The sequence below is a fragment of the Rhinopithecus roxellana genome, chromosome 4 (genome assembly GCF_007565055.1).
Source record: "Rhinopithecus roxellana isolate Shanxi Qingling chromosome 4, ASM756505v1, whole genome shotgun sequence".
Lineage (NCBI taxonomy): Eukaryota > Metazoa > Chordata > Mammalia > Primates > Cercopithecidae > Rhinopithecus > Rhinopithecus roxellana.
Genome location: NC_044552.1, coordinates 127135097 through 127161212, shown reverse-complemented (window position 1 = coordinate 127161212; position 26116 = coordinate 127135097). Strand labels below are relative to the sequence as shown.

The window sequence follows — 26116 nt, the reverse complement described above, 5'->3', positions numbered from 1 at the left end:
AAAACCTAGGTAAACTTGTACTCAGCTATTATATTATACAGTCATGTGCTGCTTAATGACAGGGATACTTTCTGAGAAATGTGTCATTAGGTGATTTCTTCATTGTGCAAACATCATGGAGTGTACATACACAAACCTAAATGGTACAGCCTGCTACACACCTAGGCTGCATGGGATAGCCTGTTGCTCCTAGACTATGAACCTGCACAGCATGTTATTGGTACTGAATACAGTAGGCAATTGTAACATAATGGTAAGTATTTGCGTATCTAAACATATTTAAACATAGCAAAGGTACAGTAAAAATGTAGTTCTATAATCTTATGGGACCACTGTCACATACATGGTCCTATCATTGACCAAAATGTCATTATGCAGCAGCACATGACTGTACAATATTCCTACATTCTAGGTGAGGAAACCGAGGCACACAGTATTCAAAACCTTACTACATACAAAGTGGTGGAACAGGAATTAAACCTGGGTCTGCCTGATTGCAAAATCCATGCAAAGATACAAGGTAGAGTGTTTTTATGAGCTCCAGCACAAGTATCTACTTTTATTACTAAACTCTGAAGAAAGAAAGGAGCGCAGTGTGCAGCCCTGAGCCTAGGATATGATGGGTCTCTACTGTCTGCTTCATTCTCTCCTCTCTACCCTCCCACATTTTTGTGTAAATTCGATCTGATGTTTTGATGAAACAATATATCATGGAAATAAATTAAAGATAGAGGAGAGCAGAAGAAAATTGAGCCATGAATAATTTCAACACTGAGGAAGAGAACTTTGGAAAAGTTTAAATTAGAGTGGAAATGGGAAAGAGGAGCTCAGGAAGGTATTTATTTACTTTTCTTTAATTCGCCATTGTGTTCCAGAAAGGATTTTAGATGGGACTCAAAAAGTAATTTTTTTGGTTCCAATTTAAACATAATCATTCTCATAAACTTTGTCGCAGTTCACCAAGAGAAAAAACATTCAATATTGAAAAATACCCTAAATTTTTTTTAATTGAAACAATGATACAAAATTATCAAGGAAAAGAGAGACCTTCTGTGTTTTTTTTTTTTAATGTTTTAAGTTTCTAATTTTTGCATTGTCAAATCTTCTCTCTCTCTCTCGCGCTACCTCATAGAAATTGAATCCATCAGGACACAAAATAAATCAAAACTAATCTAAAATGTTAAAATTGAAAGACAGTTTAGAAGTCATCTAGTTAACCTGCTCATTTGTGGGATGAGGAAACTGTCTCAAAGTAACTTGCCCATATCTCTCAGACAAAACTAACATAAAATCAAAGCTTCCCTATTCATTCCTTTTACAGTACCAAGGAGTGGTATGCACTTTGTTTGTTTGTTTGTTTGTTTGTTTTGTTTTGTCTTGTTTTTTGTTGAGACAGAGTCTCGCTTTGTCACTCAGGCTGGAGTGCAGTGGCCGCATCTTAGCTCACTGCAACCTCCACCTCCCAGGTTCAAGTGGTTCTCGTGCCTCAGCCTCCAGAGTAGTTGGGACTACAGGCATGCATCACCATGCCTGGCTAATTTTTGTATTTTTAGTCAAGACATGGTTTCACCATGTTGACCAGGCTGGTCTGGAACTCCTGACCTCAAATGATCCACCCACCTCAGCCTCCCAAAATGCCGGGATTACAGGCGTGAGCAATCATGAATATATATGTATATATATATTCAAGGATGAAATCCATGCACAGAAAATCCAATTCTCTTCAGTGATCAGCTTCTTAAAGAATTGGAATAAGCCACACTATGAGCCACTTTTTTTTTTTTTTTTTCTTTGAGATGGAGTCTCGCTCTGTCACCCAGGCTAGAGTGCAGTGTCGCGATCTCGGCTCACTGCCAGCTCTGCCTCCTGGGTTCACACCATTCTCCTGCCTCAAATTAAGGAGTAACTGGAACTACAGGCCCCCGCCACCATGCCCAGCTAATTTTTTGTATTTTTAGTAGAGACGGGGGTTCACCGTGTCAGGATGGTCTCGATCTCCTGACCTTGTGATCTGCCTGCCTCGGCCTCCCAAAATGCTGGGATTTTAGGCATGAGCCACCACGCCTGGCCACTATGAACCACTTTTAAATGGATCTTGGTTTATTTCTTCAGTTATGCTTAAATTAATTCCTCAACCATCATTTCCAGTACTTATTCAATAATAATGGCAAAAATGAACCTTGCTTTTTAAATAATATGTACAAACTTTGTTAAATTATATGATTATGTCCACCGTAAGAAAAATAAGACTCAAAATATCTTGAATACTATTCTCAGTTTTGTCTGCCAGCTTGCTCAAAGTTGGGACATTATTAAATCTCATTAGAATTTCTTTTAGGATATGATGAAAGCAGAGTCTTTTGATTAAGTGCTTAATTGAGGTACTTTTGCGTTATCCAAATCTAAATAAACAAGAAGGGTGCTGGCTATTAAACTAGATCTTTTTATCAGGAGCCTGTTTGTATATTTGTCTCTGGACTGTCTAGGCCAGAACTAAAGGGATGTGGAGGCATTAGAAAATTCTTAGTCTGATATTTTTTCTTGCTTAGTCAGCAATCACTCTTCTTTCATCAATGGGCATAAGATTTTTAAGTGAAAAAAAAAAATCCTACTTAACCAAGGTGGTAAAATAGTCCCCTTGTAATTCTCCATGGAATTTGAAAAACTGACTTCCACCTTTTATTCATAAATCAAGCAATGTCTGCAGCTATGCGTGAGGAGAGGGCTGAGCCTGAAACACAAGACAGTTCTCATCCGCATTCCAGAGCTGTGGACTGCCTTCCAGAAAGCCAAAGATGTTTGTTGATACGTTTTCATAATAAACCCAAATGAAGATGGAAGTCTTGATTTTGCATATGTCAGCTTCACTAGAAGTTTTCTGTTTGCTTTCAGATTTTTATTGCAAGATGAAAAAAATTATATCAGGTAAAGATAAATTTTTTTGGTGGTCTAATAGTCCCAAGATATGCAGAGCTTTTATTATTTTGGATTTCTTACTTTTAGAGTCTTTAAATTATATCAGTATAAATAATGCATCCATAACACTTTTTATTTCATTTTTTGCTGTGTTTCATTGGACATTTGCTAGTTATCCATCAAGCACAGTAAAAGCATATTTTAGGTGTTAAAGACATTGGAATTGTCTTTATTCCATATGACAATGTTATTTAAAAACAAACCTCTTTTGCAAGAAAAAGACTCTTTGGAGCTCTTTCAGGCTGAGTTGTATCTACAAATAAAAGCTTTCCTTGGTTAAAGTCTGATTACACATGGATGCCGCCTGAACACCTTGGAGACCAGGAAGAAATACACATTAGGTATCAAAATTGGCACTTGAGTTTGTAAGTGATGTTGCCCCTGCCGCAGGTAGGGGAAGGCCAGTCTGTCTTTGCAGCCACTGAAGAGCTCAAGTGTTGCTAATGCAAGATTTCTAACTTGGCTGTCCTAATTGGCTTCCTTTTCTTTCAGGCATGCTTGCCAGGATTTTATCGACTGCGTTCTCAACCAGGTGGCCGCACCCCTGGACCAACCTTGGGCACCTGTGTTCCATGTCAATGTAATGGACACAGCAGCCTGTGTGACCCTGAAACATCGATATGCCAGGTAGTCCTCTGAGCCTTTCTTGAACAAGGCCCATGTGCTCATTTCTCTTTACACATGCCCAGCATCTGCACTCAGAGGCCGGCTAAACTGCAAGGGAACACAACCGTGTGTGTGAAACAAAATATGCAGGGGAAAAAGATATTCACAGATTCTACATTTTAAAAAGTAAGGAAAAAATAACTGGGAGAACCACTGTGCGTGTCAAAAAATAGAATTTTAGCAGCATCTTAGAAGGGCACCAGAAGACATACCTATTTAAAAATTACATGTGCCTTTTTTTCTGATTATTTTCTTATAGATAAACTTTATATAAAATTTGGAAATTACAGAAAAGAATTAAGAAGAAAAAGTTCACCCCAAATGCAACATAAGATAAAATTTTAATATTTTAAGTATTTCCCACCAATTTTTACATGTGTTTGTGAATAAGATTTATACAACACCATTGATGCAGTTTTATGTCTTGTCCCTTAAATTTTTACCTATCACGAGGTTGTATTATGTTGTTAGATATTATTTAAAATCTTTACAATCTTTGTTTGGATGTCCCATAATTTACCCATTTCCCTTATAATTAAGGTCGCTCTTATTTATTTTATGTTTCTGCTAGCACCCTGCACTCTCTACCACTACCATCTACATTAGAACAATCAGAACACTCATGTGTTCCACCCTTTTTATTGTAGTCACTGTAAGAAATTCAGGTTGCCCCTGTCACCACTTGTCCTCCAAACTGTAATCTGCCCACAGCTCATCTTTGTTAAGCCCATCTCCCACCTCTGCTCATCTTCTGAAACCATTCTACTGAGCTTTGTGGCACTCATGGTCAAAATAGGCAAAATCCCCTGCAGAATCCTCCTCTTTCCTCAATGTTCTCTCCACCATGCTGACTGAAACCCAGCTCTCACTTTGCATGCTGCTGCCCTGGCAGCCCTCTTAAGGAGTAGCCATCACCTTTTTTTTTTTTTTTTTTTTTTCCTGAGATGCTGACTTGCTCTGTTGCCCAGGCTGGAGGGCAGTGGTGATCTTGGCTCACTGCAACCTCAGCCTCCTGGGTTCAAGTGATTCTCCTGCCTCAGCCTCCTGAGTAGCTGGGACTACCGGCTCACACCACCATACCTGGCTAATTTTTTGTATTTTTAGTAGAGACAGGGTTTCACCATGTTGTCTAGGCTGGTCTTGAACTCCTAACCTCAGGTAATCCATCCACCTTGGCCTCCCAAAGTGCTGGGATTACAGGCATGACCACCACGCCCAGCTGCAGTAGCCATCACTTTCTTTCACTCTTTTCATGCCCCTGAGTCTGAAAGTGGGGCAGGTTTTCCTGCTTCTCGCTGCCAGTTTTATATTATCCATCCTCCTCTATATCATGGTCCACAACCCCTGGGCCACAGACAAATATTGGTCAGTGGCCTTTTAGAAACCAGACTACACAGCAGGAGGCAAGCAGCAGACAAAGGAACAAGCTTCGTTAGCATTTACAGCTGCTCCTCATTCCTGGCATTACTGTACTGCCTGAGTTCCACCTCCTGTCAGATCAGAGACAGCATTAGATTCTCAATAGGAGCACACACCCTATTGTGAACTGTGCCTGCGAGGGATCTAGGTTGTGCGCTCCTTCCCAGAAACTAATGCCTGATGATCGACGATCTGTCACTGTCTCCCATCACCCCAAGATGGAACTGTCTAGTTGCAGGGAAACAAGCTTAGGGCTCCCACTGATTCTATGTTATAGTGAGTCGTATAATTATTTCATTATATATTACAAAGTAATAATAATAGAAATAAAGTGCACAGTAAATGTAATGTGCTTGCATCATCACAAAACCATCCTCCAATCCTAGTCCATGGAAAAATTGCCTTCCACGAAACCAGTCCGTGGTGCCAAAAACATTGGAGACGCTGCTCTACAGCACCCAGCTTTGACTCTCATGCTTCCCTCTACGTGCGCCCCTCTCCATCTGCTTGTCGAAGTCACCGACTAACCTTTAAATACCCCATGTCCTTCCTTACTGATTTTCCCTGTCTAATTGTCATTTTCCCTAGCACTACTCCTGTCATCATTCTTAGTGATTTTAATGTCCATGATCTTAACTCTTCCATACTCTTAGCTTTCAGTTTCTTGTACCTCTCTGGTCTCCATTTGAAGCGTCCTTTTTTTTTTTTTTTTTTTTTTTTTTTTTTTTTTTTTTTATCACTGCGTCGTTTCTCTCTAGTTCACTTCCAAATACTTCAGCTTCAATGTGTGTAATCTCACAATTGACGCACACACTTTTTTCTTGTTCCTTATCTCATGCTTCCACTGTAGTAACCAGCTTAATAGTCATGATTCTTCATTGGCATTACTGCTTTGCAATGCTCATTTCCCTGGCTACTCCTTTACTTATTTTTCACTCAAGTGAACTCCAACACTGTGAGAGTCCTACTATCTCCTCCATACCTGCAGCTTCTTTTTCTTTTCTTTTTTCTTTCTTTTTTTTTTTTTTTTTTTTGAGACGGAATCTTGCTCAGTTGCCCAGGCTGGAGTGCAGTGGTGCGATCTCAGCTCACTGCAAGCTCTGCCTCCCGGGTTCAAGCCATTCTCCTGCCTCAGTCTCCCGAGTAGCTGGGACTACAGGCACCCGCCACCATGCCTGGCTACTTTTTTTGTATTTTAAGTAGAGACGGGATTTCACCATGTTAGCCAGGATGGTCTCGGTTTCCTGACCTCATGATCCGTGATCCATCTGCTTTGGCCTCCCAAAGTGCTGGGATTACAAGTGTAAGCCATCATGCCCGGCCACCTGCACCTCCTAAACTAAACGTGGCTGTAGAAAAAGACAATTGTGCCATCTAATCTCACCTTAAATTCATGATCACTCTCTTCAAATGGACCCTTTGTGCTGCTCTGCAATCATGCCACTTTTCTCTCATCCTTTTTCTTTTCCACATTCCTAGTTGATTATTTCATACCTTCCCCTCCATCCTCAAGCCTAAACCTCTCCTCTCACCCCCTCCAATCCTTACCCTCAGTTGATGGTGTTGCCTCTTACTGCATTGAGAATTTAGAAGCTATCAGAAGAGAGGTAACAAGCTCCCACTACTGCATGCACCCATTTTTCTGCATGTGTGCCCAATTATTATGACTCTTTTCTATTACTGTGGATGAACTATTCTTGTTTCCAGAAAAGATCACATATTCCCCATATGTTCTCAATTCTACCCCTCTCCCGCTTGATGACATCACTCTAGCTAATCTCTCCTCCTTCTTATCTTGTCACTTTTTTTTTCCACCTTAAAAACAAAAACACTCTCCTGACTCATTTCCCTTCTAAGTAACCACTTCATTCTTCTCCTTCCATACAATGGAGAGCTGTCTATCTCCTGTCTATAATTTCTCTTCATCCATTCTCCTTTGAATTACTAAAAACAAGCTATCACCCGCTCTTCTGTGTTGGAACCAATGGCTAATGTACAACCACCAGTGTTCACCTTACTAGATCTAACAGCCATGTTTGCCACTGTGAATCACCCCATTCTTCTTGAAACCCTTTGCTCAATTTGCTTCCCAGGCCATGGTGTTCTGGAGATGTTCAAATTCAAACACTGCTCCTTCTCAGTTTTCTTCATTACTCTGAAATCTGCGTAGTAGTATTGCTGGGACTATCCTTGGAGCAATTTGTTTCTCTAGCTACATTCATTCAGATGTTGATCTTACCCAGGCACGTGGCTTTCTACGTTGAGATATTTTGATATTGACATCCCACAGTACTTACTATTAAGTTTATGATTTAATTTTAGATCCAATCATTACTATGGTGTGAGGAGGTAATTTTTCTGCAGATATGTATTACCACTGTAAAGAAACATTTACTGATTAATACTTCCTTTTCCTCTTGATACATTGTTGTATCCGAACATACACAAATTTATTTTGTTGATATTAAGATGTTTCAGATAATCCATTTTGTTTTACTTACCTTTTAGTTCTTACTACAGTGTTCTGCTTACCTTCATTTTATGTTAAGTTAACATTATTTGGTAAAGCAAGGTCTTTTATTTCTCTTCTCTTCTAATTAACTAGATGCTCTTACATATTCTTCCAGCTGACATTTTTATGCACTATTTCAATCTCTTACCCAAACATGTTACTGGAATTTTGATTGGAATTAAATTAGCCTATTTGTAAAGAATTGCTATGTTTACACTAGTCACTCTTCTCTATTCAGACATTTTATGTCTTACAGTAAACTGTTTTAAAGTTGTCTATATCGAGCACACATGTCTCATATTAAAATTCTTTATGTATCTTACATTTTCATTTTAACGGTAAACATTACCTATTTTGTTTCAACATAGTAAATGTACTAACTGGTCATTACTGGTAAACCTTAACTATTAGAATAGGTGTTTTTACATATATTTGATATTCGATAACTTTTGTTTTAGTTCTAGAGGTTTATCAATTGATTCAGTTATTGTTGTGTTTACAATACTTTTTTTTTTTTTTTTTGAGAGGGAGTCTTGCTCTGTCACCCAGGCTAGAGTGCAGTGCTGATATCATGCCTCACTGCAACCTCCACCTCCCAGGTTCAAGCGATTCTCCTGCCTCAGCCTCCTGAGTAGCTGAGATTACAGGCACCTGCCACCACAACTGGCTAATTTTTGTGTTTTAGTAGAGATGAGTTTTCACCATTTTAGCCAGGCTGATCTTGAACTCCTGACCTCAAGTGGTCTGCCTGCCTCAGCCTCCCAAAGTTCTTGGATTACAGGTGTGAATCACCACACCTGGCCTATAATACTATTATTTGCAAATATTATAATTGTGTTTTTACTTGTCAAAAGCTATATCTGTTATAATAATAATTTCATGTTTTTTAATTGTCTCCCAAAATAATCAGCTTTCTATTTTATTCTTGATTTTAATATGATTGCCTTAAGACTTTCACCATTAAGTATGATGCTGATGTTTAGTATAAGAAAAACATTTATTGTCGTGTTAAGAAAACTTATTTCTATTCCTAGCTTATTAAATATATCCTATTTCAATCAGAATAAGATATTTAAATTAGTCATATGCTTAATTGTGGAGAGTGGGGTAGGAATGCAGATGCATTTAAGAGGTGATCCACCTTAAACAGAACCATAAATGATATTATTGACAAAATAAATAACTAATATTAGCCATCCATGAATTCCAGAAATAATTACTATCTTGCTTTAGTATACTATTTTTTCATCATCTGCTTGCCTGAAAAATTCAATAGGTAATTTGGAGGGCAGTTAATCTATACACATTCTTAAGCAAGAATTAAATGCATTTTTGTTATACAATCTTCACTGGCATTTTTAACACAGTTATGTTTGCTTTATATGATTAATTTAGAAGCATTTATGAAGAATGCAGTTTAATTTGATTTTTATTAGGATTAAAATTATCATCTTTATACTGTCCTCTTTTGACCAATTGACTATTATGACTACTTTTGTTCCCTAAGAATTCTAAAAGCATGTCTATTTTCTGAGTAATCCCTAGATGAAGTAAAAAATAAATACTTCCATTAAACAAGCACAGCTGGTATAAACCGTTAAGCTCTGAATTTTTATATTTTCCTTCATGGAACTCACAACTTTTGAATTTAGGCAACTCTGTTCATCTTTGAAATGGCCTCATGAGGCAAATAAGAAATAGCTGTTATTACTCCCACATTGTAACTGAGGAAACCGAAGCATACTGATTTCTCTTTTATGTGTAATATGGATCTCAGTTTCATATCATATCCATTATATAGTGCAATGCCTTCCACTTTGGTATAGTGGCAAGCATGAACTCTGCAGTCAAAGTGCCTTGATTCAAATCCTGGCTTCACCCCTTACTTACTTGAGCAGTGTGAGCCTACTCAATTTATTTAACCTTAACGAGGTCTTAGTTTCTTCATTTATATAATGAAAATAATAATAGTGCCTACTCACAGAGTTTTTGTAAGGATTTGACGAAATACTCAATAAAAGGCTTAGAACATTACTTAGTGTATGGTATGCTTCATAAAAGCAATTATGATAATGATGATCATAAAGATGATCATTACCATACATGTTATCTACCATTTATAGCTGAAGAACCAATCAGTTGATAATTGATCAAAAAATGTAAAAAAAAATTATGTCTAGCGCTATGTTAGATTTTCTTACTGTCTTAGTCCATTTAGGATGCCATAACAAAATATCATAAACTAGGTAGCTTATAAATAACAGGAACTTATTTCCCACAGTTCTGAAGCCTGGGAAGTCCAAGATCAAGTCTCCAGCAAAGTCAGTGTCTGGGGAAGGTTTATTTCCTTATCATAGATGACCCCTTCTTTCTTTGTCTTCACATGTTGGATAGCTCTCTGGGGTCTCTTTTGTAAAGGCCCTAATCCCACGCATAAGGCTCCAGCCTCATGATGTAATCACCTCCCAAAGGCCCCTTCTCCTGTTGCTATCACGTTGGGAGACAGGATTTCAACATACGAATTTTTGGAGAACACAATTATTCAGGCCATAGCAAGCCTTAACCTCCAACATGATGATATTTGGAGATGGGCACTCACTTATCTTGTTTTTCTTTTTCTTCACACCTTACCCTGAAAATATAAAGTGCATAGGAAAGAAAACTATAGAAAGCTTTATAGACTAAATATTTCAAAGAAACCGAGATCACTTTGTAACTATGCTCTTCATCATACCTAATGATACTTGCAAGACAATTGTTGCTTCATCCTAGGCATTAATAAATCTTATACATAGGCATGTTATGAATAGCTCAGTGACTATTGCTCCTTAAGAAAAAAAAATTTTTTTGAAGAATAAAACCTATGTGATACTGAATCCAAGGGAAGAGAGGGAGATAAGTGAACTAACAGTAACTAGTACAAACACATGGGTAAGTAGAAAGAGAGAGAGACAGAAGGAAGATATTTTCATTTAATCATTGCTACACCCTGTAGTCAGAATTATTTCTCCTATTTTTTTTTCACATGGGAATATTGAAGCCTTAGCTAGCTCAAACAACTTTTTAAAGATAAAATAATTTGTGGAAATATTATTTTCACTCTATCACAATTCTTATTTAAAAAAAAAATAAAATAAATCTCTATAACTGATTGTTGCTGTTGCCTGAAACATTTAATCAATTAACACTATCTTCAGTAAACAGACAGATTTGTAACTAGAATTCACTAATTTTTTGTTTTGTAAACCTTATTAAATCTACCTAACAACCTTGCCAAAATAGAGATTGTTAGCCTTATACTAAGTTCTGAAAATTAATGCTAAGAAAATGTAAGCAACCTATAAAGTCTTGACCAAAAAGTATTAGAAGCAGGTTTCAAATCCACCACAAACTGCTTTCTCCAGATGGTGAGAGAGTGTAAACACACTCTGCTGATTAAATGAGTTTGATTTTGAAAGTTCAAGTGAATTATATCTTAGAGTCGTGACAGAATCTGCAAAAGTGACTAGGGGTCATGTATGGAAAACACTTGACAAATTGTGAGAACATAAAATATGTCACAGGATAGTAAGCAATAAAATGTCTTTCCAGGTTTTATAAAGGAAAATAAAATGTAGGAAACAGATTGATTGTGATCTCCAATGAAATTTAAGTATTGCTAACTTAACAAATATCTGTCAACTGTGGAAAAAATAAACAGTGCTCATTAGGAATCAGAATAGGTTCACTTTGTTGGGGGCAGTGGCTCATGCCTGTAATCCCAGCACTTTTGGAGGCCAAGAGAAGAGGATCCAGGAGTTCGAGACCAGCATGGTCAACACAGGCCCCGTGTCTACAAAAAATTAAAAATTGAAAAAAAGAATAGGTTCACTCAAAATAACACATATCAAACTAAGTGCTAGGTTTACTGTATATATAATATCTGAAAATCTAGTTTTCTAAATCCCAGTAAAATATCAAGTTTATCAGACAATGTGATACATCATATCTCAAATTCAGCAAAAATAATAACCGCTATTATGTGTCCAAAACTGTGTGTGTACTGGGACCAAAACAGGTCACTGTACAGAGATTTTCTCATTTATTGTTACAATAAACTTATGAGATAGACAAGATTATTTCTTCTTTTACAGTTGATGAACTAATGCTGGAGAAATTAAATAACTTGCTTATGTTATAAAGCAGAAGAGGTCTTATCCATGATTCAAATGCTGGTTTTGTTTAAATAGGCGTTTGATGAGCTATTTCGTAGTATCCTTGCACACAAGATTGAAAATATGAGCCAGATGTTAGCCAGCTGATAGGTTGATGGGCATATACGTTGCTAAAAATGTGTGACCCAGAGTACGCTCTAGTGATATCTCCAATGATGAGGCATAAGCTTTGTATTTGACCTTGTTTTGTTCAAAATATCTGTAAATGCTTTGGATGAGATCTATCAAATATTCAGATAACATAAAGCTGAAAGGATTATCTAATGTGTTGGATGGTGGGAAAAGATCCTGACAGATGAAACTATGAATTACAATTAACAAGATGAGATTAATAGAAAAGATTTGAACTCAGGTTAGCTCACTTGTTTGTTCATTCCTGTGGCATCTGTTAATTATGTTTCCAATATACAGGTCTATGGCCTGTGATAGGTACTAGGAATATGAAGACTGCATGGGTCTCGCCCTCTAGAACTTATTTTCTAGTTTAGGGGAAAGAACAGAGGAAATGACACGTATTAGCAATTCACGTGAAGTAAGAGTCCTTACTTGATTGCAGATTCACTAGGTGCCAACACAGGGCATTGCTACTTGTATAAGATCCAAATCAAGGGAGGAAGTACATTTAATATATTTGCAAATCACAGCTAGAGTCTTATATTTGAAGGAAACCCTGAGTAAGATTGCTAAATGTTTAGCTTGAAACAAAGATTTAGGAGGTAATAATATTCTTAGATATTTGAGGACCTTCCCTAGGAAAAGGGAATTAGACTTAATTTTCATCACTTCAGAAGGCAGGACTTGGATCACTGAAAATTAGAATGTAAGAAATTTTTATTCACTGTAAGGAAAAACTTCACAGGTTATGCGAGATGAAAAAAAAGCTGTCTTATAAGAATTCATGCATTTAATGATATCTCAAGGAAAGTATACAAGGCACTCCTGTATGGCAAGAAGGTTAGGCTAAGTAATTTCTCACCTTAGGCCCGAGATACTATAATATTAATGTTATATTCATTTGATTTTGTAGAAGGAATATATAACAACAGTTTTCCAGTGTGCAAAAAAAACTTAACAAATCTAATATATTCTAATGTATTATTGAAGAGATACTAGCACATACCACTCTTGAGAATATAATTAAGCTTCTCATTAGGCATCCAAAATATAGAAATTTTCCCTAAAGACTTATTTTTATATAAGAAAAAATATTATGTACACTATTTCAAAGCAGACAGGAAAGTCACATGAAAAGGGTATGTCAAAAAAGTTTCAAAAAGAGGCTCGTGATTTATGTGTTGTGTGTTTGTGGACCTAACCAGGACATTTGATTCAATTAACCAAGTTTAGTATGTCAGCAACCCTGTGAAAGATTGACAAGATTGTCCAGAGAAGATTACAATATTTGCTTTCTCTGTTGAAGAAATTATGTAGACTTACAGGTATAAGAGAAACAAAATCATATTTTTGAATCTCTGTCTTTTTAGTAATGATTATTGGCTTTAAGGATTTTAATTGAGTTACTAATGTTATATTTAGGTTACATAAAATAATTCATTATGCAATTATTTTACTGCAAAAGTAAAATGCTGAAAATTATTGTTGGAGGTCCTATGTATTTTTGGCACATTCATCTCTATAACTATAAAATATGTTCTTAAAACACTCCCCAGTTAACACTTATTCATCAGCATGACCCCTTGCTGAATGACTTGAAGTTAGAATTCATAGATAATTATTTTATCTTGGAGCCATTATCTCTCATAATGCTACTGTTAAATACAGAATGGCTCTTTTATTGCTAAAAACTGGTGGTTCCTTTGGATGGTTGAGTAAAAGAGGATTATGGCACTTAAATCAGTGGCAAAATATGACAAATCATTTTGCTCTGCTAACCACTTTTCTGCAATGACACTTGAAATTTGGGCTTTTTCATCTGAAAAAGCCTGACCAGTTTCATCTATACTTCCTGAAACATGCATTCATTCATTCAGCCATTCAAAAATAGTCATCGAATGCCTCCCATGTTTGATGCACTAAAAGGAGCATTTAAGCCAGTTTTAGGGCATCAGGGAATGTTTCTCAGAGAAACTGACATTTAAAATGAGAGCTGAAATGAATAGGTGCTAGCCCAATATGCACTCTAGAGCTAAGGATTTGCAAATGAAAAGTCCCAGCAGTGATAAAGAGTATCCGTATAATTTGAGAATTTCAGATGGCCCCATGTGGCTATGGCATTATATGCAAAGAAAGCCGTGGTTACAGCTACATATAGAGGGGTAAGCACTGTGGTGGTGAAGGCATAGGGGGGCGGGGTGGCAGATAACGAAGCTCTTCCTTGCCATGCTAATGACTTGTTATTCATCCTGACTGCATTTGGGAACTAGTGTAGCCTTTCAAGCAAGAGAAGGGCATGGTCTGATATGTTCGTAGGATGATCACTCTGATTGCAGTGTGGAGAAATCAACCAGATAAGAAAATATGGAGACAGGATCTTTAGCTAAGAGGCTATTCCAATAATCCAAGTAAAATATGACAGTGGCCAGAAGAAAATAGTAGCAACAAGAAAGTCAAGAAACAGAGAGTAATAGACTCGTGGAACTGATGATCTGATGGATACATCAGATAAGAGAGGCCTCTAGGTTGCCGACCTTGGCAATTGAGTGGATGACAGTGACCTCAGATGAAATGAGAAATACAGGAGTATTCGCAGGTTTAGCAAGAGATGAACTTAATTGTGGTCATTTCAAATTTAAGGCACTTCTGTGTTATACAATATTTACTCAAGAAGCAATTAGAAGTGGAAGTCTGGAACCCATCAGAGATATCCAGTCTGAATACATAAAATACAGAGTTTTGGGCACACCGTTAACTGAAGTCATAGTAATGGATGAAATCACCAAGGTAAATATGGAGGAGAAAAAAGAGATGAGGATCAAAGTTAGAATTAAGGGCGTCAATTATATTAAACAGAAGGGGAAGGAAGAGTCCATAAAAGAGAATTAGAGTAGCCATAGAAGTGGGAGAAACATCAACTGGCTTACTCTTAAAGAAACCATGGGGGCTGGGTGCCATGGCTCACGCCTGTAATCCCAACATTTTGGGAGGCCAAGGGGGACGGATCACGAGGTCAAGAGATTGAGATGATCCTGGCCAACATGGTGAAACCCCATCTTTACTAAAAATTCAAAAATTAGCTGGGCATGGTGATGCACACCTGTAATCCCAGCTACTTGGGAGGCTGAGGCAGGAGAATCGCTTGAACCCGGGAGGCAGAGGTTGCAATGAGCCAAGATCATGCCACTGCGCTCTAGCCTGGCAACAGAGCGAGACTCTGTCTCAAAAAAGAAAAAAAAAAAAAGAAAAAGAAACCATGGAAAGAGAAAATTTCAAAGAAAGAGTATCCAGAAATATCAGTGGCTACAGAAAATGTACATATCATGAGGCCTGATGATTCTAAGTTTTGCTTTAGCAACAAAGATCTTACGGGTGATCCTGGTATGATGTTTAATGGTGAAACCAGAAGCCTGTTTAAAGGGTGAATGGGAGATGAAGAAGTAGAGACCAGGAATGTAAACAATGTCTTTTTAAAAGCTTATCAAAAATAGGATAGACATTGTTGAGCAATTTGAGACCTCACAGATTTTTTTTTTTTTTTTTAAGACAGGAAAGGCTTGACCAATTTCAAATATTAATGGGAATGAGCCTGCAAAGGAGGGAATGAAGATGCTGGAGAAAATGGGGAGGCAGGAGGCAAGGAAACCAATTTAGGAGTGGAGTAGCTTCAGACAAAGGACGGAAACAAATGTCAAATGGATGGAAAATAATGTGGCAAGACACTGAATTGTTTGCCAGGAAACCAAGGGAGCATCCAAATTAGACTGGATTATTATAATAGATAATAGATAATTATTTTATCTTGGAGACATTATCTCTCATAATGCTACTGTTAAATACAGAATGGCTCTTTTATTGCTAAAAAATGGTGGTTCCTTTGGATGGTTGAATAAAAGAGGATTGTGGCACTTAAATCAATGGCAAAATATGACAAATCATTTTGCTCTACTAAACACTTTTCTGCAATGACACTTGAAATTAGAACTTTCTTATCTCTTAAAATAGGGGGCCATTGTTGACTGAGGGTGAGGTATAGAAGTAGAGGATTTGAGATTTGCCGGGCACTTTGTGAGGCTGAGACGGGTAGTTCACCTGAGGTCAGGAGTTCGAGAACAGCCTGGCCAACATGATGAAACCCCTTCCCTACTAAAAATGCAAAAATTAGCCGGGCATGGTGGCATGTGCCTGTAGTCCCAGCTACTCGGGAGGGTGAGGCAGGAGAATCCCTTTACTCAGGAGGCAGAGGTTGCAGTGAGCCAAGATCATGCCATTGGACTCCAGCCTGGGGGACAGAGCTCTGTCTCAAAAGAAAAACAAACAAAAAAAATGACAAGATTTGTACCTTGTCATATTGGAAAAACCGGATTCATTTCACATTGTTATAAAATCTGTAAATGTCACAATATACTTTCAAATATAACATGAAAAATGTAAAAACTAAATGATCTAAAATTCACTGTGGCAATGTCATAGTTTCACTGTAAGAAATAGCATAAACTCTCAGAAAGAGTTAGCAGAAGTTCTAAGCAAAAATTAATTCCATGGCAATATCTGTGGTGGAAATGATGTCAGCTATTGTTTGTTGTGAATTACCACACATTCCATACCAACAATTGTCTGGCCATTAGATGACACATGAAACATTCTTCAAGAAAAATAAATACATTCTTCTTGATTGATTAAATGAAGCAGAGCCCAGTCTATGGGATATCATCCAAGTTCAGTATAGAGCCTGCAGGCAGCTTTGTGGCTCCAGCTGAGATTATCAGGAAGCCAGTTCACTAACATGTCCATCTAGTTTGTTACTGACTTATTTGTTTCTCAACTTTTCTTTCGATATTGTTTATAAGATGTAAGTCACTATTCTGACCAGTCCAAATCTTGTCTTATAAAATCCAGCTAAAATCCAATTCCAAATTCCCTTCTTCCTTTTTCTCAACTCTCAGATGCAAGGACCACATTCCCACAAAACAACATTCAATGTTGCATTCTTGCTGCCATGTTTATTTTTTGGCAGGTGGTTTTTTTAAATTATTATTTTCCCAAAGCTTACGTAAATTTCTAGAAGGTAGGATGTTCTTTCATTGACTGTTTCAGTTCATTCCATGTAGCTCTTCCTAAGTTCTTATTGCATAATTGATTATTGCATTAAATATAATTCTGCTTCATGAAAATTTTAATTTGAAACTATTTACACACTATTCTGAAGCTATTCTCATTTCCTTGTGGAAAGGTGTTAAAGGATATCACTCCGATGTCTCTTATTACGCAAGCATAAAAAAGAAGATATTGATCTGAGATTGCTGGTTTTAGATTGACTCCTCTGTATTTATGAAGAACCACCTACATCTATGCTTTCCACTTTGAGGTGGTTTCAGAAAGCCCACTAGTGGGCATGTGCCAAGGCCACAGTATTTGTAGCACCTTTTTCTAACATCTCAGAGAGCTAAAATCTGGGATATGAAGAAACATAAATGCCTAGAAGAAATAATAAATTTTAGAGACTCTTGAAGTCTATTCCCCAATTTAGAGTAGGAGAAACATTTACATAGCGATTGATGCGGGGAAAAGAATAGAAACTCTTATTGTCAGTGTAGCTACAATAGCTAGGTATTAGTTTCTCAAATAAAAGAGCTTCTTTAAAAATATTTATATCAAAGACTGAGTTCTCTGTCAGTGATAAAAGTGTGTGTGTGTGTGTGTGTGTGTGTGTGTGTGTGTGTGTGTGCGTAAGAAAGTATATGTGTTCATAGACACATTCATCGCTAGGGACTGTATGATAAATTACATCCTAACTCTCACTAAATGAAAAACAAACTTCTTTCCTTTACAGAATTGTCAACATCACACTGCTGGTGACTTCTGTGAACGATGTGCTCTTGGATACTATGGAATTGTCAAGGGATTGCCAAATGACTGTCAGCAATGTGCCTGCCCTCTGATTTCTTCCAGTAACAAGTAAGATTGAGAAATATAACCACATTTCCCAATCAGAAATGCCATCTGTCTAGCACATGGGCTGTCTATGATTTGGCTATTTTTTTCCATGTAGACAAAAATCTCAATTTAAGATAGAGATATTTTTAATAATACAAAAACATGACAAAAGTGAGTATATAATACTCTATGGTTCATTTTTCCTTTGAAACTCTGCCCCAAGTAAATAATACTTATTACTTAAAATGTAAGTACCAATATTAATGTAAGATATGTTTATAAAACAAATTATATATATATATATATACACACGTACACAAATATGCATGGTTTCATAAATATACCTGTCTAATGTTTACTTATACCTCTACCCATAATATCAGCTATGAAGGATTGTTCGGGTGCATATTATATAATTTTTGTGGCTGTTTCCATTTATTTTATGTGTTTGATTCAAGATTTGGAAATAATTATCAAGAAAACAGTTGAAAAATTGTACAATTCAAGCAGGTGACTTATTGTTATGCTCCAAAAAAAAAGGAAACTCCCAAAATCACAACCTCCTTTTTCTTAAGATGGTCTGAGCTTGGTACCATGGAAACACAGCCCTAACAAGAAACAAAAGCTGGAATATCTTCTTTCAGTGCTGTCTGAAGATTCTGCACCGGTTTATATATTGATGAAAACCGTAGGTGTTTTCATTTAACTTTTTGCCCAGACTACCTGCACTTTCTGTTAAGTGATTTATAGACTTCAGTAAGGCAGGGCAGTTTTACTCTAAGAATTTGCTTTTGAAAATAATGTATGGCAGTTTGTTCAGAATTAGAATTCTGGACACTCTATCTTGAGTGTTAAAGAGCCACAGAGCAATTCCGACAACGTGATCTTTGCACCTGTGCCTACTCACTTTCTTCTTCATCTTCGGCTTTGTATGCATTCTGAAAACATTTCCTGTAAATCATCTCCTTTTCCTCTGAAAGCTCGTCTTTTTTGTTGGCTGGAATCACAAGCCTTTTACAGGGTGTCAAATGTAAATTTTTAGGTAAGCTGGATATTGAAGAGGATAATATGCATGATCTTATTGTTCATCCAGGGACCAAGTAGTAGGTGTATGAAAAATAATATTATTTTTGTCTTTCTTTCCCTAATTTCTCCTTGATGCCCAGATTTAAACAAGATAATGCTATGTATTTAATTGTTTTAAAAAGTAAGCCATTTGGATTAGAAAAATGTAATAACTAATTGATAATTCCCTGGTGATTACACTATAATAAAAGCTACAGGAGATATACAAGAGAAGCATGCCATTTTTCGGAGGAACTCACTGTAAAACCTGTGTTAAGGGGTATCAACTTAAATGTAAAGAGAATTCAAAGGCACAAAACACCACACTTAATACCAGAAGCTTCAAGAACATATGAAAAGAAATAGTAGCATGTATAATGGATCTTAAATAATTAATTTAAAGATTTTCACTGGTGGGAATAGTAGGAAATTAAATGGGCAAATGCTTAGAAAATACAAGGGATGTGCAAAACCTAATAAGTAACAGAATTTGGAACATGGAGTTCAGACACAATTTCATAATCGCAGATGAAAATGAATGGGAGAATAAAGTCCATATTGTAGAAAACCCTAAATACCAGTCTAAGAAATAGTTATTTAATTTTCTATGTAATAAGGAAACACTACAAGTTTTTATTTTGGAAAAAAAGGTTAATATGATTATAGCCACATTTTAGGAAAACTATTATAATAGATTTGAGTATAATGAATTGAAACAGGCAAATGAGAAAAGCATAGAGGCCAATTAAAAGGCTAGTATACTCGCATGGGCAAAAGATAATTAGAACCAGAAGTAGGTAATAGTAACAAGAATGGAGACAAAGGAATGAATGTGAGAAAATTGTTTAATACAGCTCTACAGATTTGAAAACTAATTAGATGTGAGGGGTGAGGGTCCGGGCAGGAGTTGAAGACTGAGGTTTTTAGGCAGGTTGCCCCCGAAAATGGTGGTGCCATTAACTGAAATAGAGAAACCAGGAGAGAACTGTTAGAGAAGAAAGACAATTTATGTTTCAAATAGGTTCAGATTGATAGAACATATCTGTCTGAATGGAAATATGCAAATAGCTGCAGGAAATGGAAATCTGAAAATTGCAGGAGCAGATGAAGGAAAAGATATGTTAATAAGTGAATTAAAGTTGTATAAGATTTCCCAGGCTAATGTTATCCAAAGCTAGTATATAGAAAGAAGGAAAGACAGGACTTCATGTTGGGAAAGAAGAAAAAGGAGAGCCAAGGCAGGAGCAGTCAGAAGAGAGGGAACCCGGGCGGCACTGCCATTGACACCAAGGGAGAGAAGAGCAATGAACAGCATCAGTTGCTGCTTTCACAAGGGAGACCCAGTGAATATGGTGGCAACTGACTATTGTAATTGAGCAAATAAATGGGCTTGCTGCCTGAAGCACATAGAAGCCAATAACGTTGGCACTGACTTTGGGGAAAAGAAAAGCTTTATTGAAAAATTAGTCAGCAAGGAGACAAGAGTCAGGTTCAAATCTGTCTCCCTAATTTGGGATACGAGGAAGTTTCAAGGGATCAGAAGGCAAGGCAAAGGATTTAGAAATGCTGGCTTGGCAAAGTCTGATTGGAGGGCTTCAAATTTGATCACTTACAATAAGGTATATTGAGGCAGATTTTAGCCCTAGATCTTCAGAGCCAATGAACCCCTCATTTCTGAAGGAGTGCCAATGTTCAGGTTTTGATTTTGTCCCTGTCTTGTTGGTTCAAGGGGAGGAATAGTTGGTTCCTGGTGTTGTTAGAGGTCACAGTTTTTCTATTGAACATGCCTAGGCTACACGACTTGCAGTTTTTGGCTCTGTTATACCTTAAAGGTAACCTGACATTTTGTTATCAACAGGGTAGGCCCAGTTTTGGTTGGTCCTGTGGTTACGCTATAAGAGTCATTGATGAATTTTAACCATCAATAATGAAAGCAGAATTTTAATTTACAGTTTTAAGAAATTTCAAGAATAAAATGGTAGAATACTACCCTGATTTGTTAGCAGGATCAATAAGAGTGTGTTTTCATTTTTGTTTCATTGTTGTTTTATGTGATTTGTATAATTTGAGTAAATTTTTATACAGAAGACATTGAATCAAAATATCAAATTAAAATGGCAAGTTCAGTGACTTTCAAACTTTATTGATTGCAACCACTGTAAGAAACACTTTTTTATATCATAAGCCAGAAACCCACAAAAACTTGTGTGTGTAGATATCTAAATAGATGTATTATATACCATGATGTTTATTTAATTTTGTTATTTTACATTTTTAGAAAAAAATTTTAGCCAAAACCTACTAAATAGAGCTCATGAGTCACTAATATCACCATCTAAAGCTTGGGACATATTAGGCTAATTAACAAAGTGAAGACCTATAAATGGTGAGAAGAGAATAATTAAAATGTGAAGCAAAGAAACCAGCCAGGGCAAATAAAAGAGGCACTTCTCCTCAAGACATAAAAACAGATTCTGAGGAATAGATGCAGGAGGCTGAGATATCTCAATTTATGACTTCAATCTGTGCAGTCAGTGAGAAATATGGAGGCATGATGAGTGATTACTGACTCATTTCCACGGCATTAGTTCAAGTCCTCATTATCTCTTACCAAAACAAATATGGTAGAAAGTTAACTCTTATAACAAAGTGGCAGTGCTCACACACCCTTAGAAGTTTCCAGTGCCTTCCCAAGGAAAGATCAGACTCTTTGAGCATTAGAAACCCTTTGTAATCTGATTACCTTTCCAGGCTCCCTGCCCTCAACACCATTCTATATAGTGCCAAGTTTGGCGTTTCTTGCACTTACCTAGACATCGTTAGCAGTCTGCTCTTGCTATTCCCTGAGACAATTCCTGTAAAATCTAATTTGTTTTTCAAGACATTTTTCAAACCCTACCTCTGCCACAAAACCTATCCATAGCACAGCGTGTATTTTGTACATTTTATATACAACTAACACATTTTACTATACAGAATTATTTCAATCTTTCTTTCAGAAGATGAACATTTACTAAGCGTGTACTTCATCCCACACTATGAATAGATAAAAGATATGTTTCCTGTCCTATATGTGTACATATCTGTCTCTCACACGAAATTGTAAATTCCTTGAAAGTAAACATAATATTTTATTTATTTCTTTATTCAATAAAAAGTTAATGAGGGCCCAACCCAATGCTAGGCATGGCTCTTCATACTGGGAATATATAAGTGAACAAAACAGCCCATGTTTCCTAGCCTTCTGGAGCTTATATTTTTTATAAGAGAGTAAGATAAAGAAGTAGATATATAATGTAATGTCAGGTAATGACAAGTACTACCAGGAGAAATAAAGGAGCCTCAATGAACTTAGAGTGACTAAGGTATGATTTTAGATAAGGTGGTCAATGATCTTCACAAACAGATGAGATTTGTGCAGAAATGTGAATGGTGTGAATCATGTGAATACCTGCAGGAAGAACAGTCCCGTCAGAGAAAAAAGTCACTGCACTGGCCCAGACACAGGCCCATTCTTGGCCCATGCTTGGCAGACAACAGGAGGCTAGGGTGGTTGGAACAGAGTGAATGAGAAGAGGGTGCTAGGAGATGAAGTCAGCAAAGCTCTAATGAATATCTAAATGTCCTGAAGGCTAAAAATCTTCCAGTGGCAAGAGGTCTCTTGGGACAGGATAATCCAGTGGTGTTATTGATGGAAGCACCAGCAGCATTTGCAGATAGGAGATAAGTGGAGTGTGACAGAGAAGACACGGTTGACACCATGGTTTTTGGCAAAGCAAATGGAAACATGGAGTGGCCGTTGACTGGGATGGGGAAAATTGGGAAAGATCTGGTATATTTTTGGAGGGGGAGAAACTTACTATAAATCTGTGAAAGTAGGCACAATATTTAGAGCCCTTAGGACTAAGTGAGATCATTTAGAGGAGAGAGGAGAAGGGAGCAGAAATCAGAAAACTGAATTGTGAAGCACGTTAAGAGATCAAGGACATGCCACAGATCCAACAAAGGAAACTGAAAAGGAACAATCAGTGAACTGGGATAAAAACCAGAAGGAAATGGTTTCCAGAAACTCATTTATCTCTGCAGTGTCCATAGGAGATGACACAGAGAGCAGACTCTGTAAATGTTTAAAATTCAGTTGAGGGGAGTTTGGAATTAGCAGCCATAGGGAAATGTAAAAGATGGTCACCATGAGAAAAGCCCAAGGATTTCTGAGTAGCCCTGCAGACGAAATGAGAATTGAGAGCAGATTAGGGAGTTGTGAACAGAAAGAATAAACTCAAGCTTCAAGTGAGATGGAATCCCTACTCCCTCCAGAAGACCTTTTATGAGATATAAGGAAACAGTGCAATCCATCATAATATCATAATTTGAAAAAAAAATCAACTATTCAAGAATTACTACATTCCTATATAGTAAACACTTTATTAATTATTTATTGACATTTCATTATTTTACTATAAAGAAATGTAATTTAATCATATTGGCTCTTTAGAGTTTCACTGGAAATGTCTAAAATCTGTATAAGACTGTGTGTGTGTGTGTGCACGTGTGCGTGAGTGCGCATGCACGGATGCACTCAGTATCAGGCTTTAAATGAATGAGCTAAAAACTTGGCAGAGGGTGTCAGTTATAAGTTTATTTTTTGTGAAGGCAAAAATAAATTTGTTGGATAATGAGTTTGTGAGTAGTAGATCAATTTGTTCACAAATTTTGCAAAAGTTAGAGCCTATTACTCATTGATGTACTATTGATGTAATGCATTAGAAGACAGTTAACATTAGGTCCTAATGGCACCTGACCAAAAGGAGCTGTGGGCCTGGCCTGTTATTGTGTGTTCAGCATCAACTGATTTAGTGAAGCAGCGAAAAGAAAAATGGTGTGTGCAGCATTATTGTTCTGCCACAGATACATGTTTTTAATTTCCAAATTTCCAATGCATCACTCAGTTTTATCTAATGGGAATGCAGCTGAGAGAAGTTTGTAACAACCCAAAACTACATGCTAATATAGTTTAGTTTTCAAGTCTTGTGGAGTCTTTCTTTTTTCTTTTTTTTTTTTAATGGAATAAGATCATCAGAAATCCTGGAGCAAGACAGACTGGCTGTGGTCTACCAGCATTGTAGTAAAAACATTGGGGAAGTTATATAAGACCTAATTATTAGAAAATATCATAAAAGAGTCATTTTCATAGAAAAAGCTTTCCCTTTTTTCCTCACACTAAATCACATTACTTTGTGTTCAAAGTAAAATGTAGTTTGAAATCTGGGTGTAAATTAGAAAAGATATTCTTTTATTCCAAGTGAAACATTTATTCACACTTCATGTCTTGAAGCACCAGTGGCCATTTGGGCTGAGTTTTCAAGAAAAAAAAAAATTATATAGATTTTATGCTCTTTTTTTAACCTAAAAGATAATAAGTAATAGCTATTCTACTATCGGACAATGTGCATAAATTCTAGTCAGATTTTTCTTTTGATTAGTGAACAATAGGACAATTTTGCTGGACATTTAGTATATTCGTGGCTGTCACATCATTGTTAAATTCCAGAATATTAACATGCCTTGTGTGATGCATTTTTAATCCATCATTTAAACCAAACAGTATGTATTTGTTTACTCTTATTAATGGTTTTTCATTGTGATGTCCTGCCATTAAATAAGAACGTCAGCTAATTATAAGGATGGCATTTATCACCACTTAAAAGTAGGTCCCAAAAACCTTGATAATGGATAGGAATACTATTTTATAAAATAAATGGATTAAACTTTTTTTGCAATCCTTTTCTTTCTGATTCAGTTTCAGCCCCTCTTGTGTCACAGAAGGCCTTGATGACTACCGCTGCACGGCTTGTCCACGGGGATACGAAGGCCAGTACTGTGAAAGGTACCAACAGCCATGAAATGTACACAGTAATGATATGTAGGGATTATATGGTAAAAAATCACAATAGGAAAACATTCATTATTTGAAGAACTTCAATATTTGCGTAGTAGTTTAAATTATAATGCTTTCAAAACTACTTGTGTATCTTAGAATTTGTCCAAAGAAAGTTGTTTATTTCCACCATATGTTTAGACTTTCTCAAAGATTCCAAACTATTTCACAATTATCTAATTTATGCTTTAGTATATATACATAATTTTATATATAAATATATAATTTTGTAAGAACAAATCAATTTTCAAAAGCTTAGCAGTAGTTACTACTAATAAAAAACTGGCTACCCTTTTCTTATTTTAATGCACTGGAAAATATTGTCTGGAAGTAACTGCATTCACATCATTGTTCTGAACACTGTAGCACTACACCAGCAAGTGTATACGTAACTCAAAATATAAATAATATCAAGAATTTTTAATTAGTACCCAGATAATAAAGTATTTGTTATTCAATTTTTCTTTTCAATAGGCAAACAATATGATTTAAATGTTTTCTCTTACCATATTGCTTATGAAATCTCATGATGCATGTATACAGCTGTTAAATTGAATTCTGAATGTAATCCAAATGGTAAATTAGGGAATATAGTTTACTGTCTAGACAAACTCACTGTCTAGAAAGGTTGCAATTAATATCTTCCAGATACCTATTTTCTGTAAGATCAGTATCCTGGATATTCAAATTTGTCACCACCATTTTTAGTACATTTTAGGTATTATCTCTAATATAACAGAGAGTTACTAATGTTAACTACTAACATTATACACACATGATAATTCTAGCATAATTGCTAGCAGTATAAAAGTTTTATAAACATCCATAGACTCTGCTTAGTTCCAACAGTTTAGCTACATTCCATTTTCCTCATCTATTATCTCAGGAATCATCGATAGGCCACCTATTTACGCTAATATTATGACAATAAGTGTGTAAAGGACACTGTTGATGCCCTGCCTAGGCACCTACACTGAAGCCTTCTCTCCAACAGAAGAGGAAGAAAGGCCTGAGTGCTTACCCCACCTTCCTGCAGTGGCCCATGGCTAACCAGCATGAGAGTACAAAAGTCCAGCTCTTTGGCCCCTAAGTGGAACAAGTTTTGAGATCTTATTTTATGCTCCAGAGCATTCCATGGAATCAGGCTAAGACTGGGACATCACCTGAAATCACACCCTTAGAGTTTTTCTTTTCCATGTCCTGCTTCACCCATTCCTTTGCTAGATTCTCCAAAGAACACTTAAATAAGTTTCTTTGTAAATATAAACTAATACT

General features: G+C 36.5%; 1 protein-coding gene across 7 annotated transcripts in view; it reads left to right on the top strand.

The window, feature by feature from the left end:
• The window catches only part of LAMA2 (laminin subunit alpha 2), a 676086-nt gene that overhangs the window by 472873 nt on the left and 177097 nt on the right, over window positions 1-26116 (top strand). For all 7 annotated transcript variants that reach the window (XM_030928801.1, XM_030928799.1, XM_030928802.1 and 4 more), the window contains 3 exons: window positions 3469-3603; window positions 17735-17859; window positions 24704-24790. In XM_030928801.1, the coding sequence (XP_030784661.1) occupies window positions 3469-3603; window positions 17735-17859; window positions 24704-24790 (347 nt within the window). The remainder of the gene's footprint in view (window positions 1-3468; window positions 3604-17734; window positions 17860-24703; window positions 24791-26116) is intronic.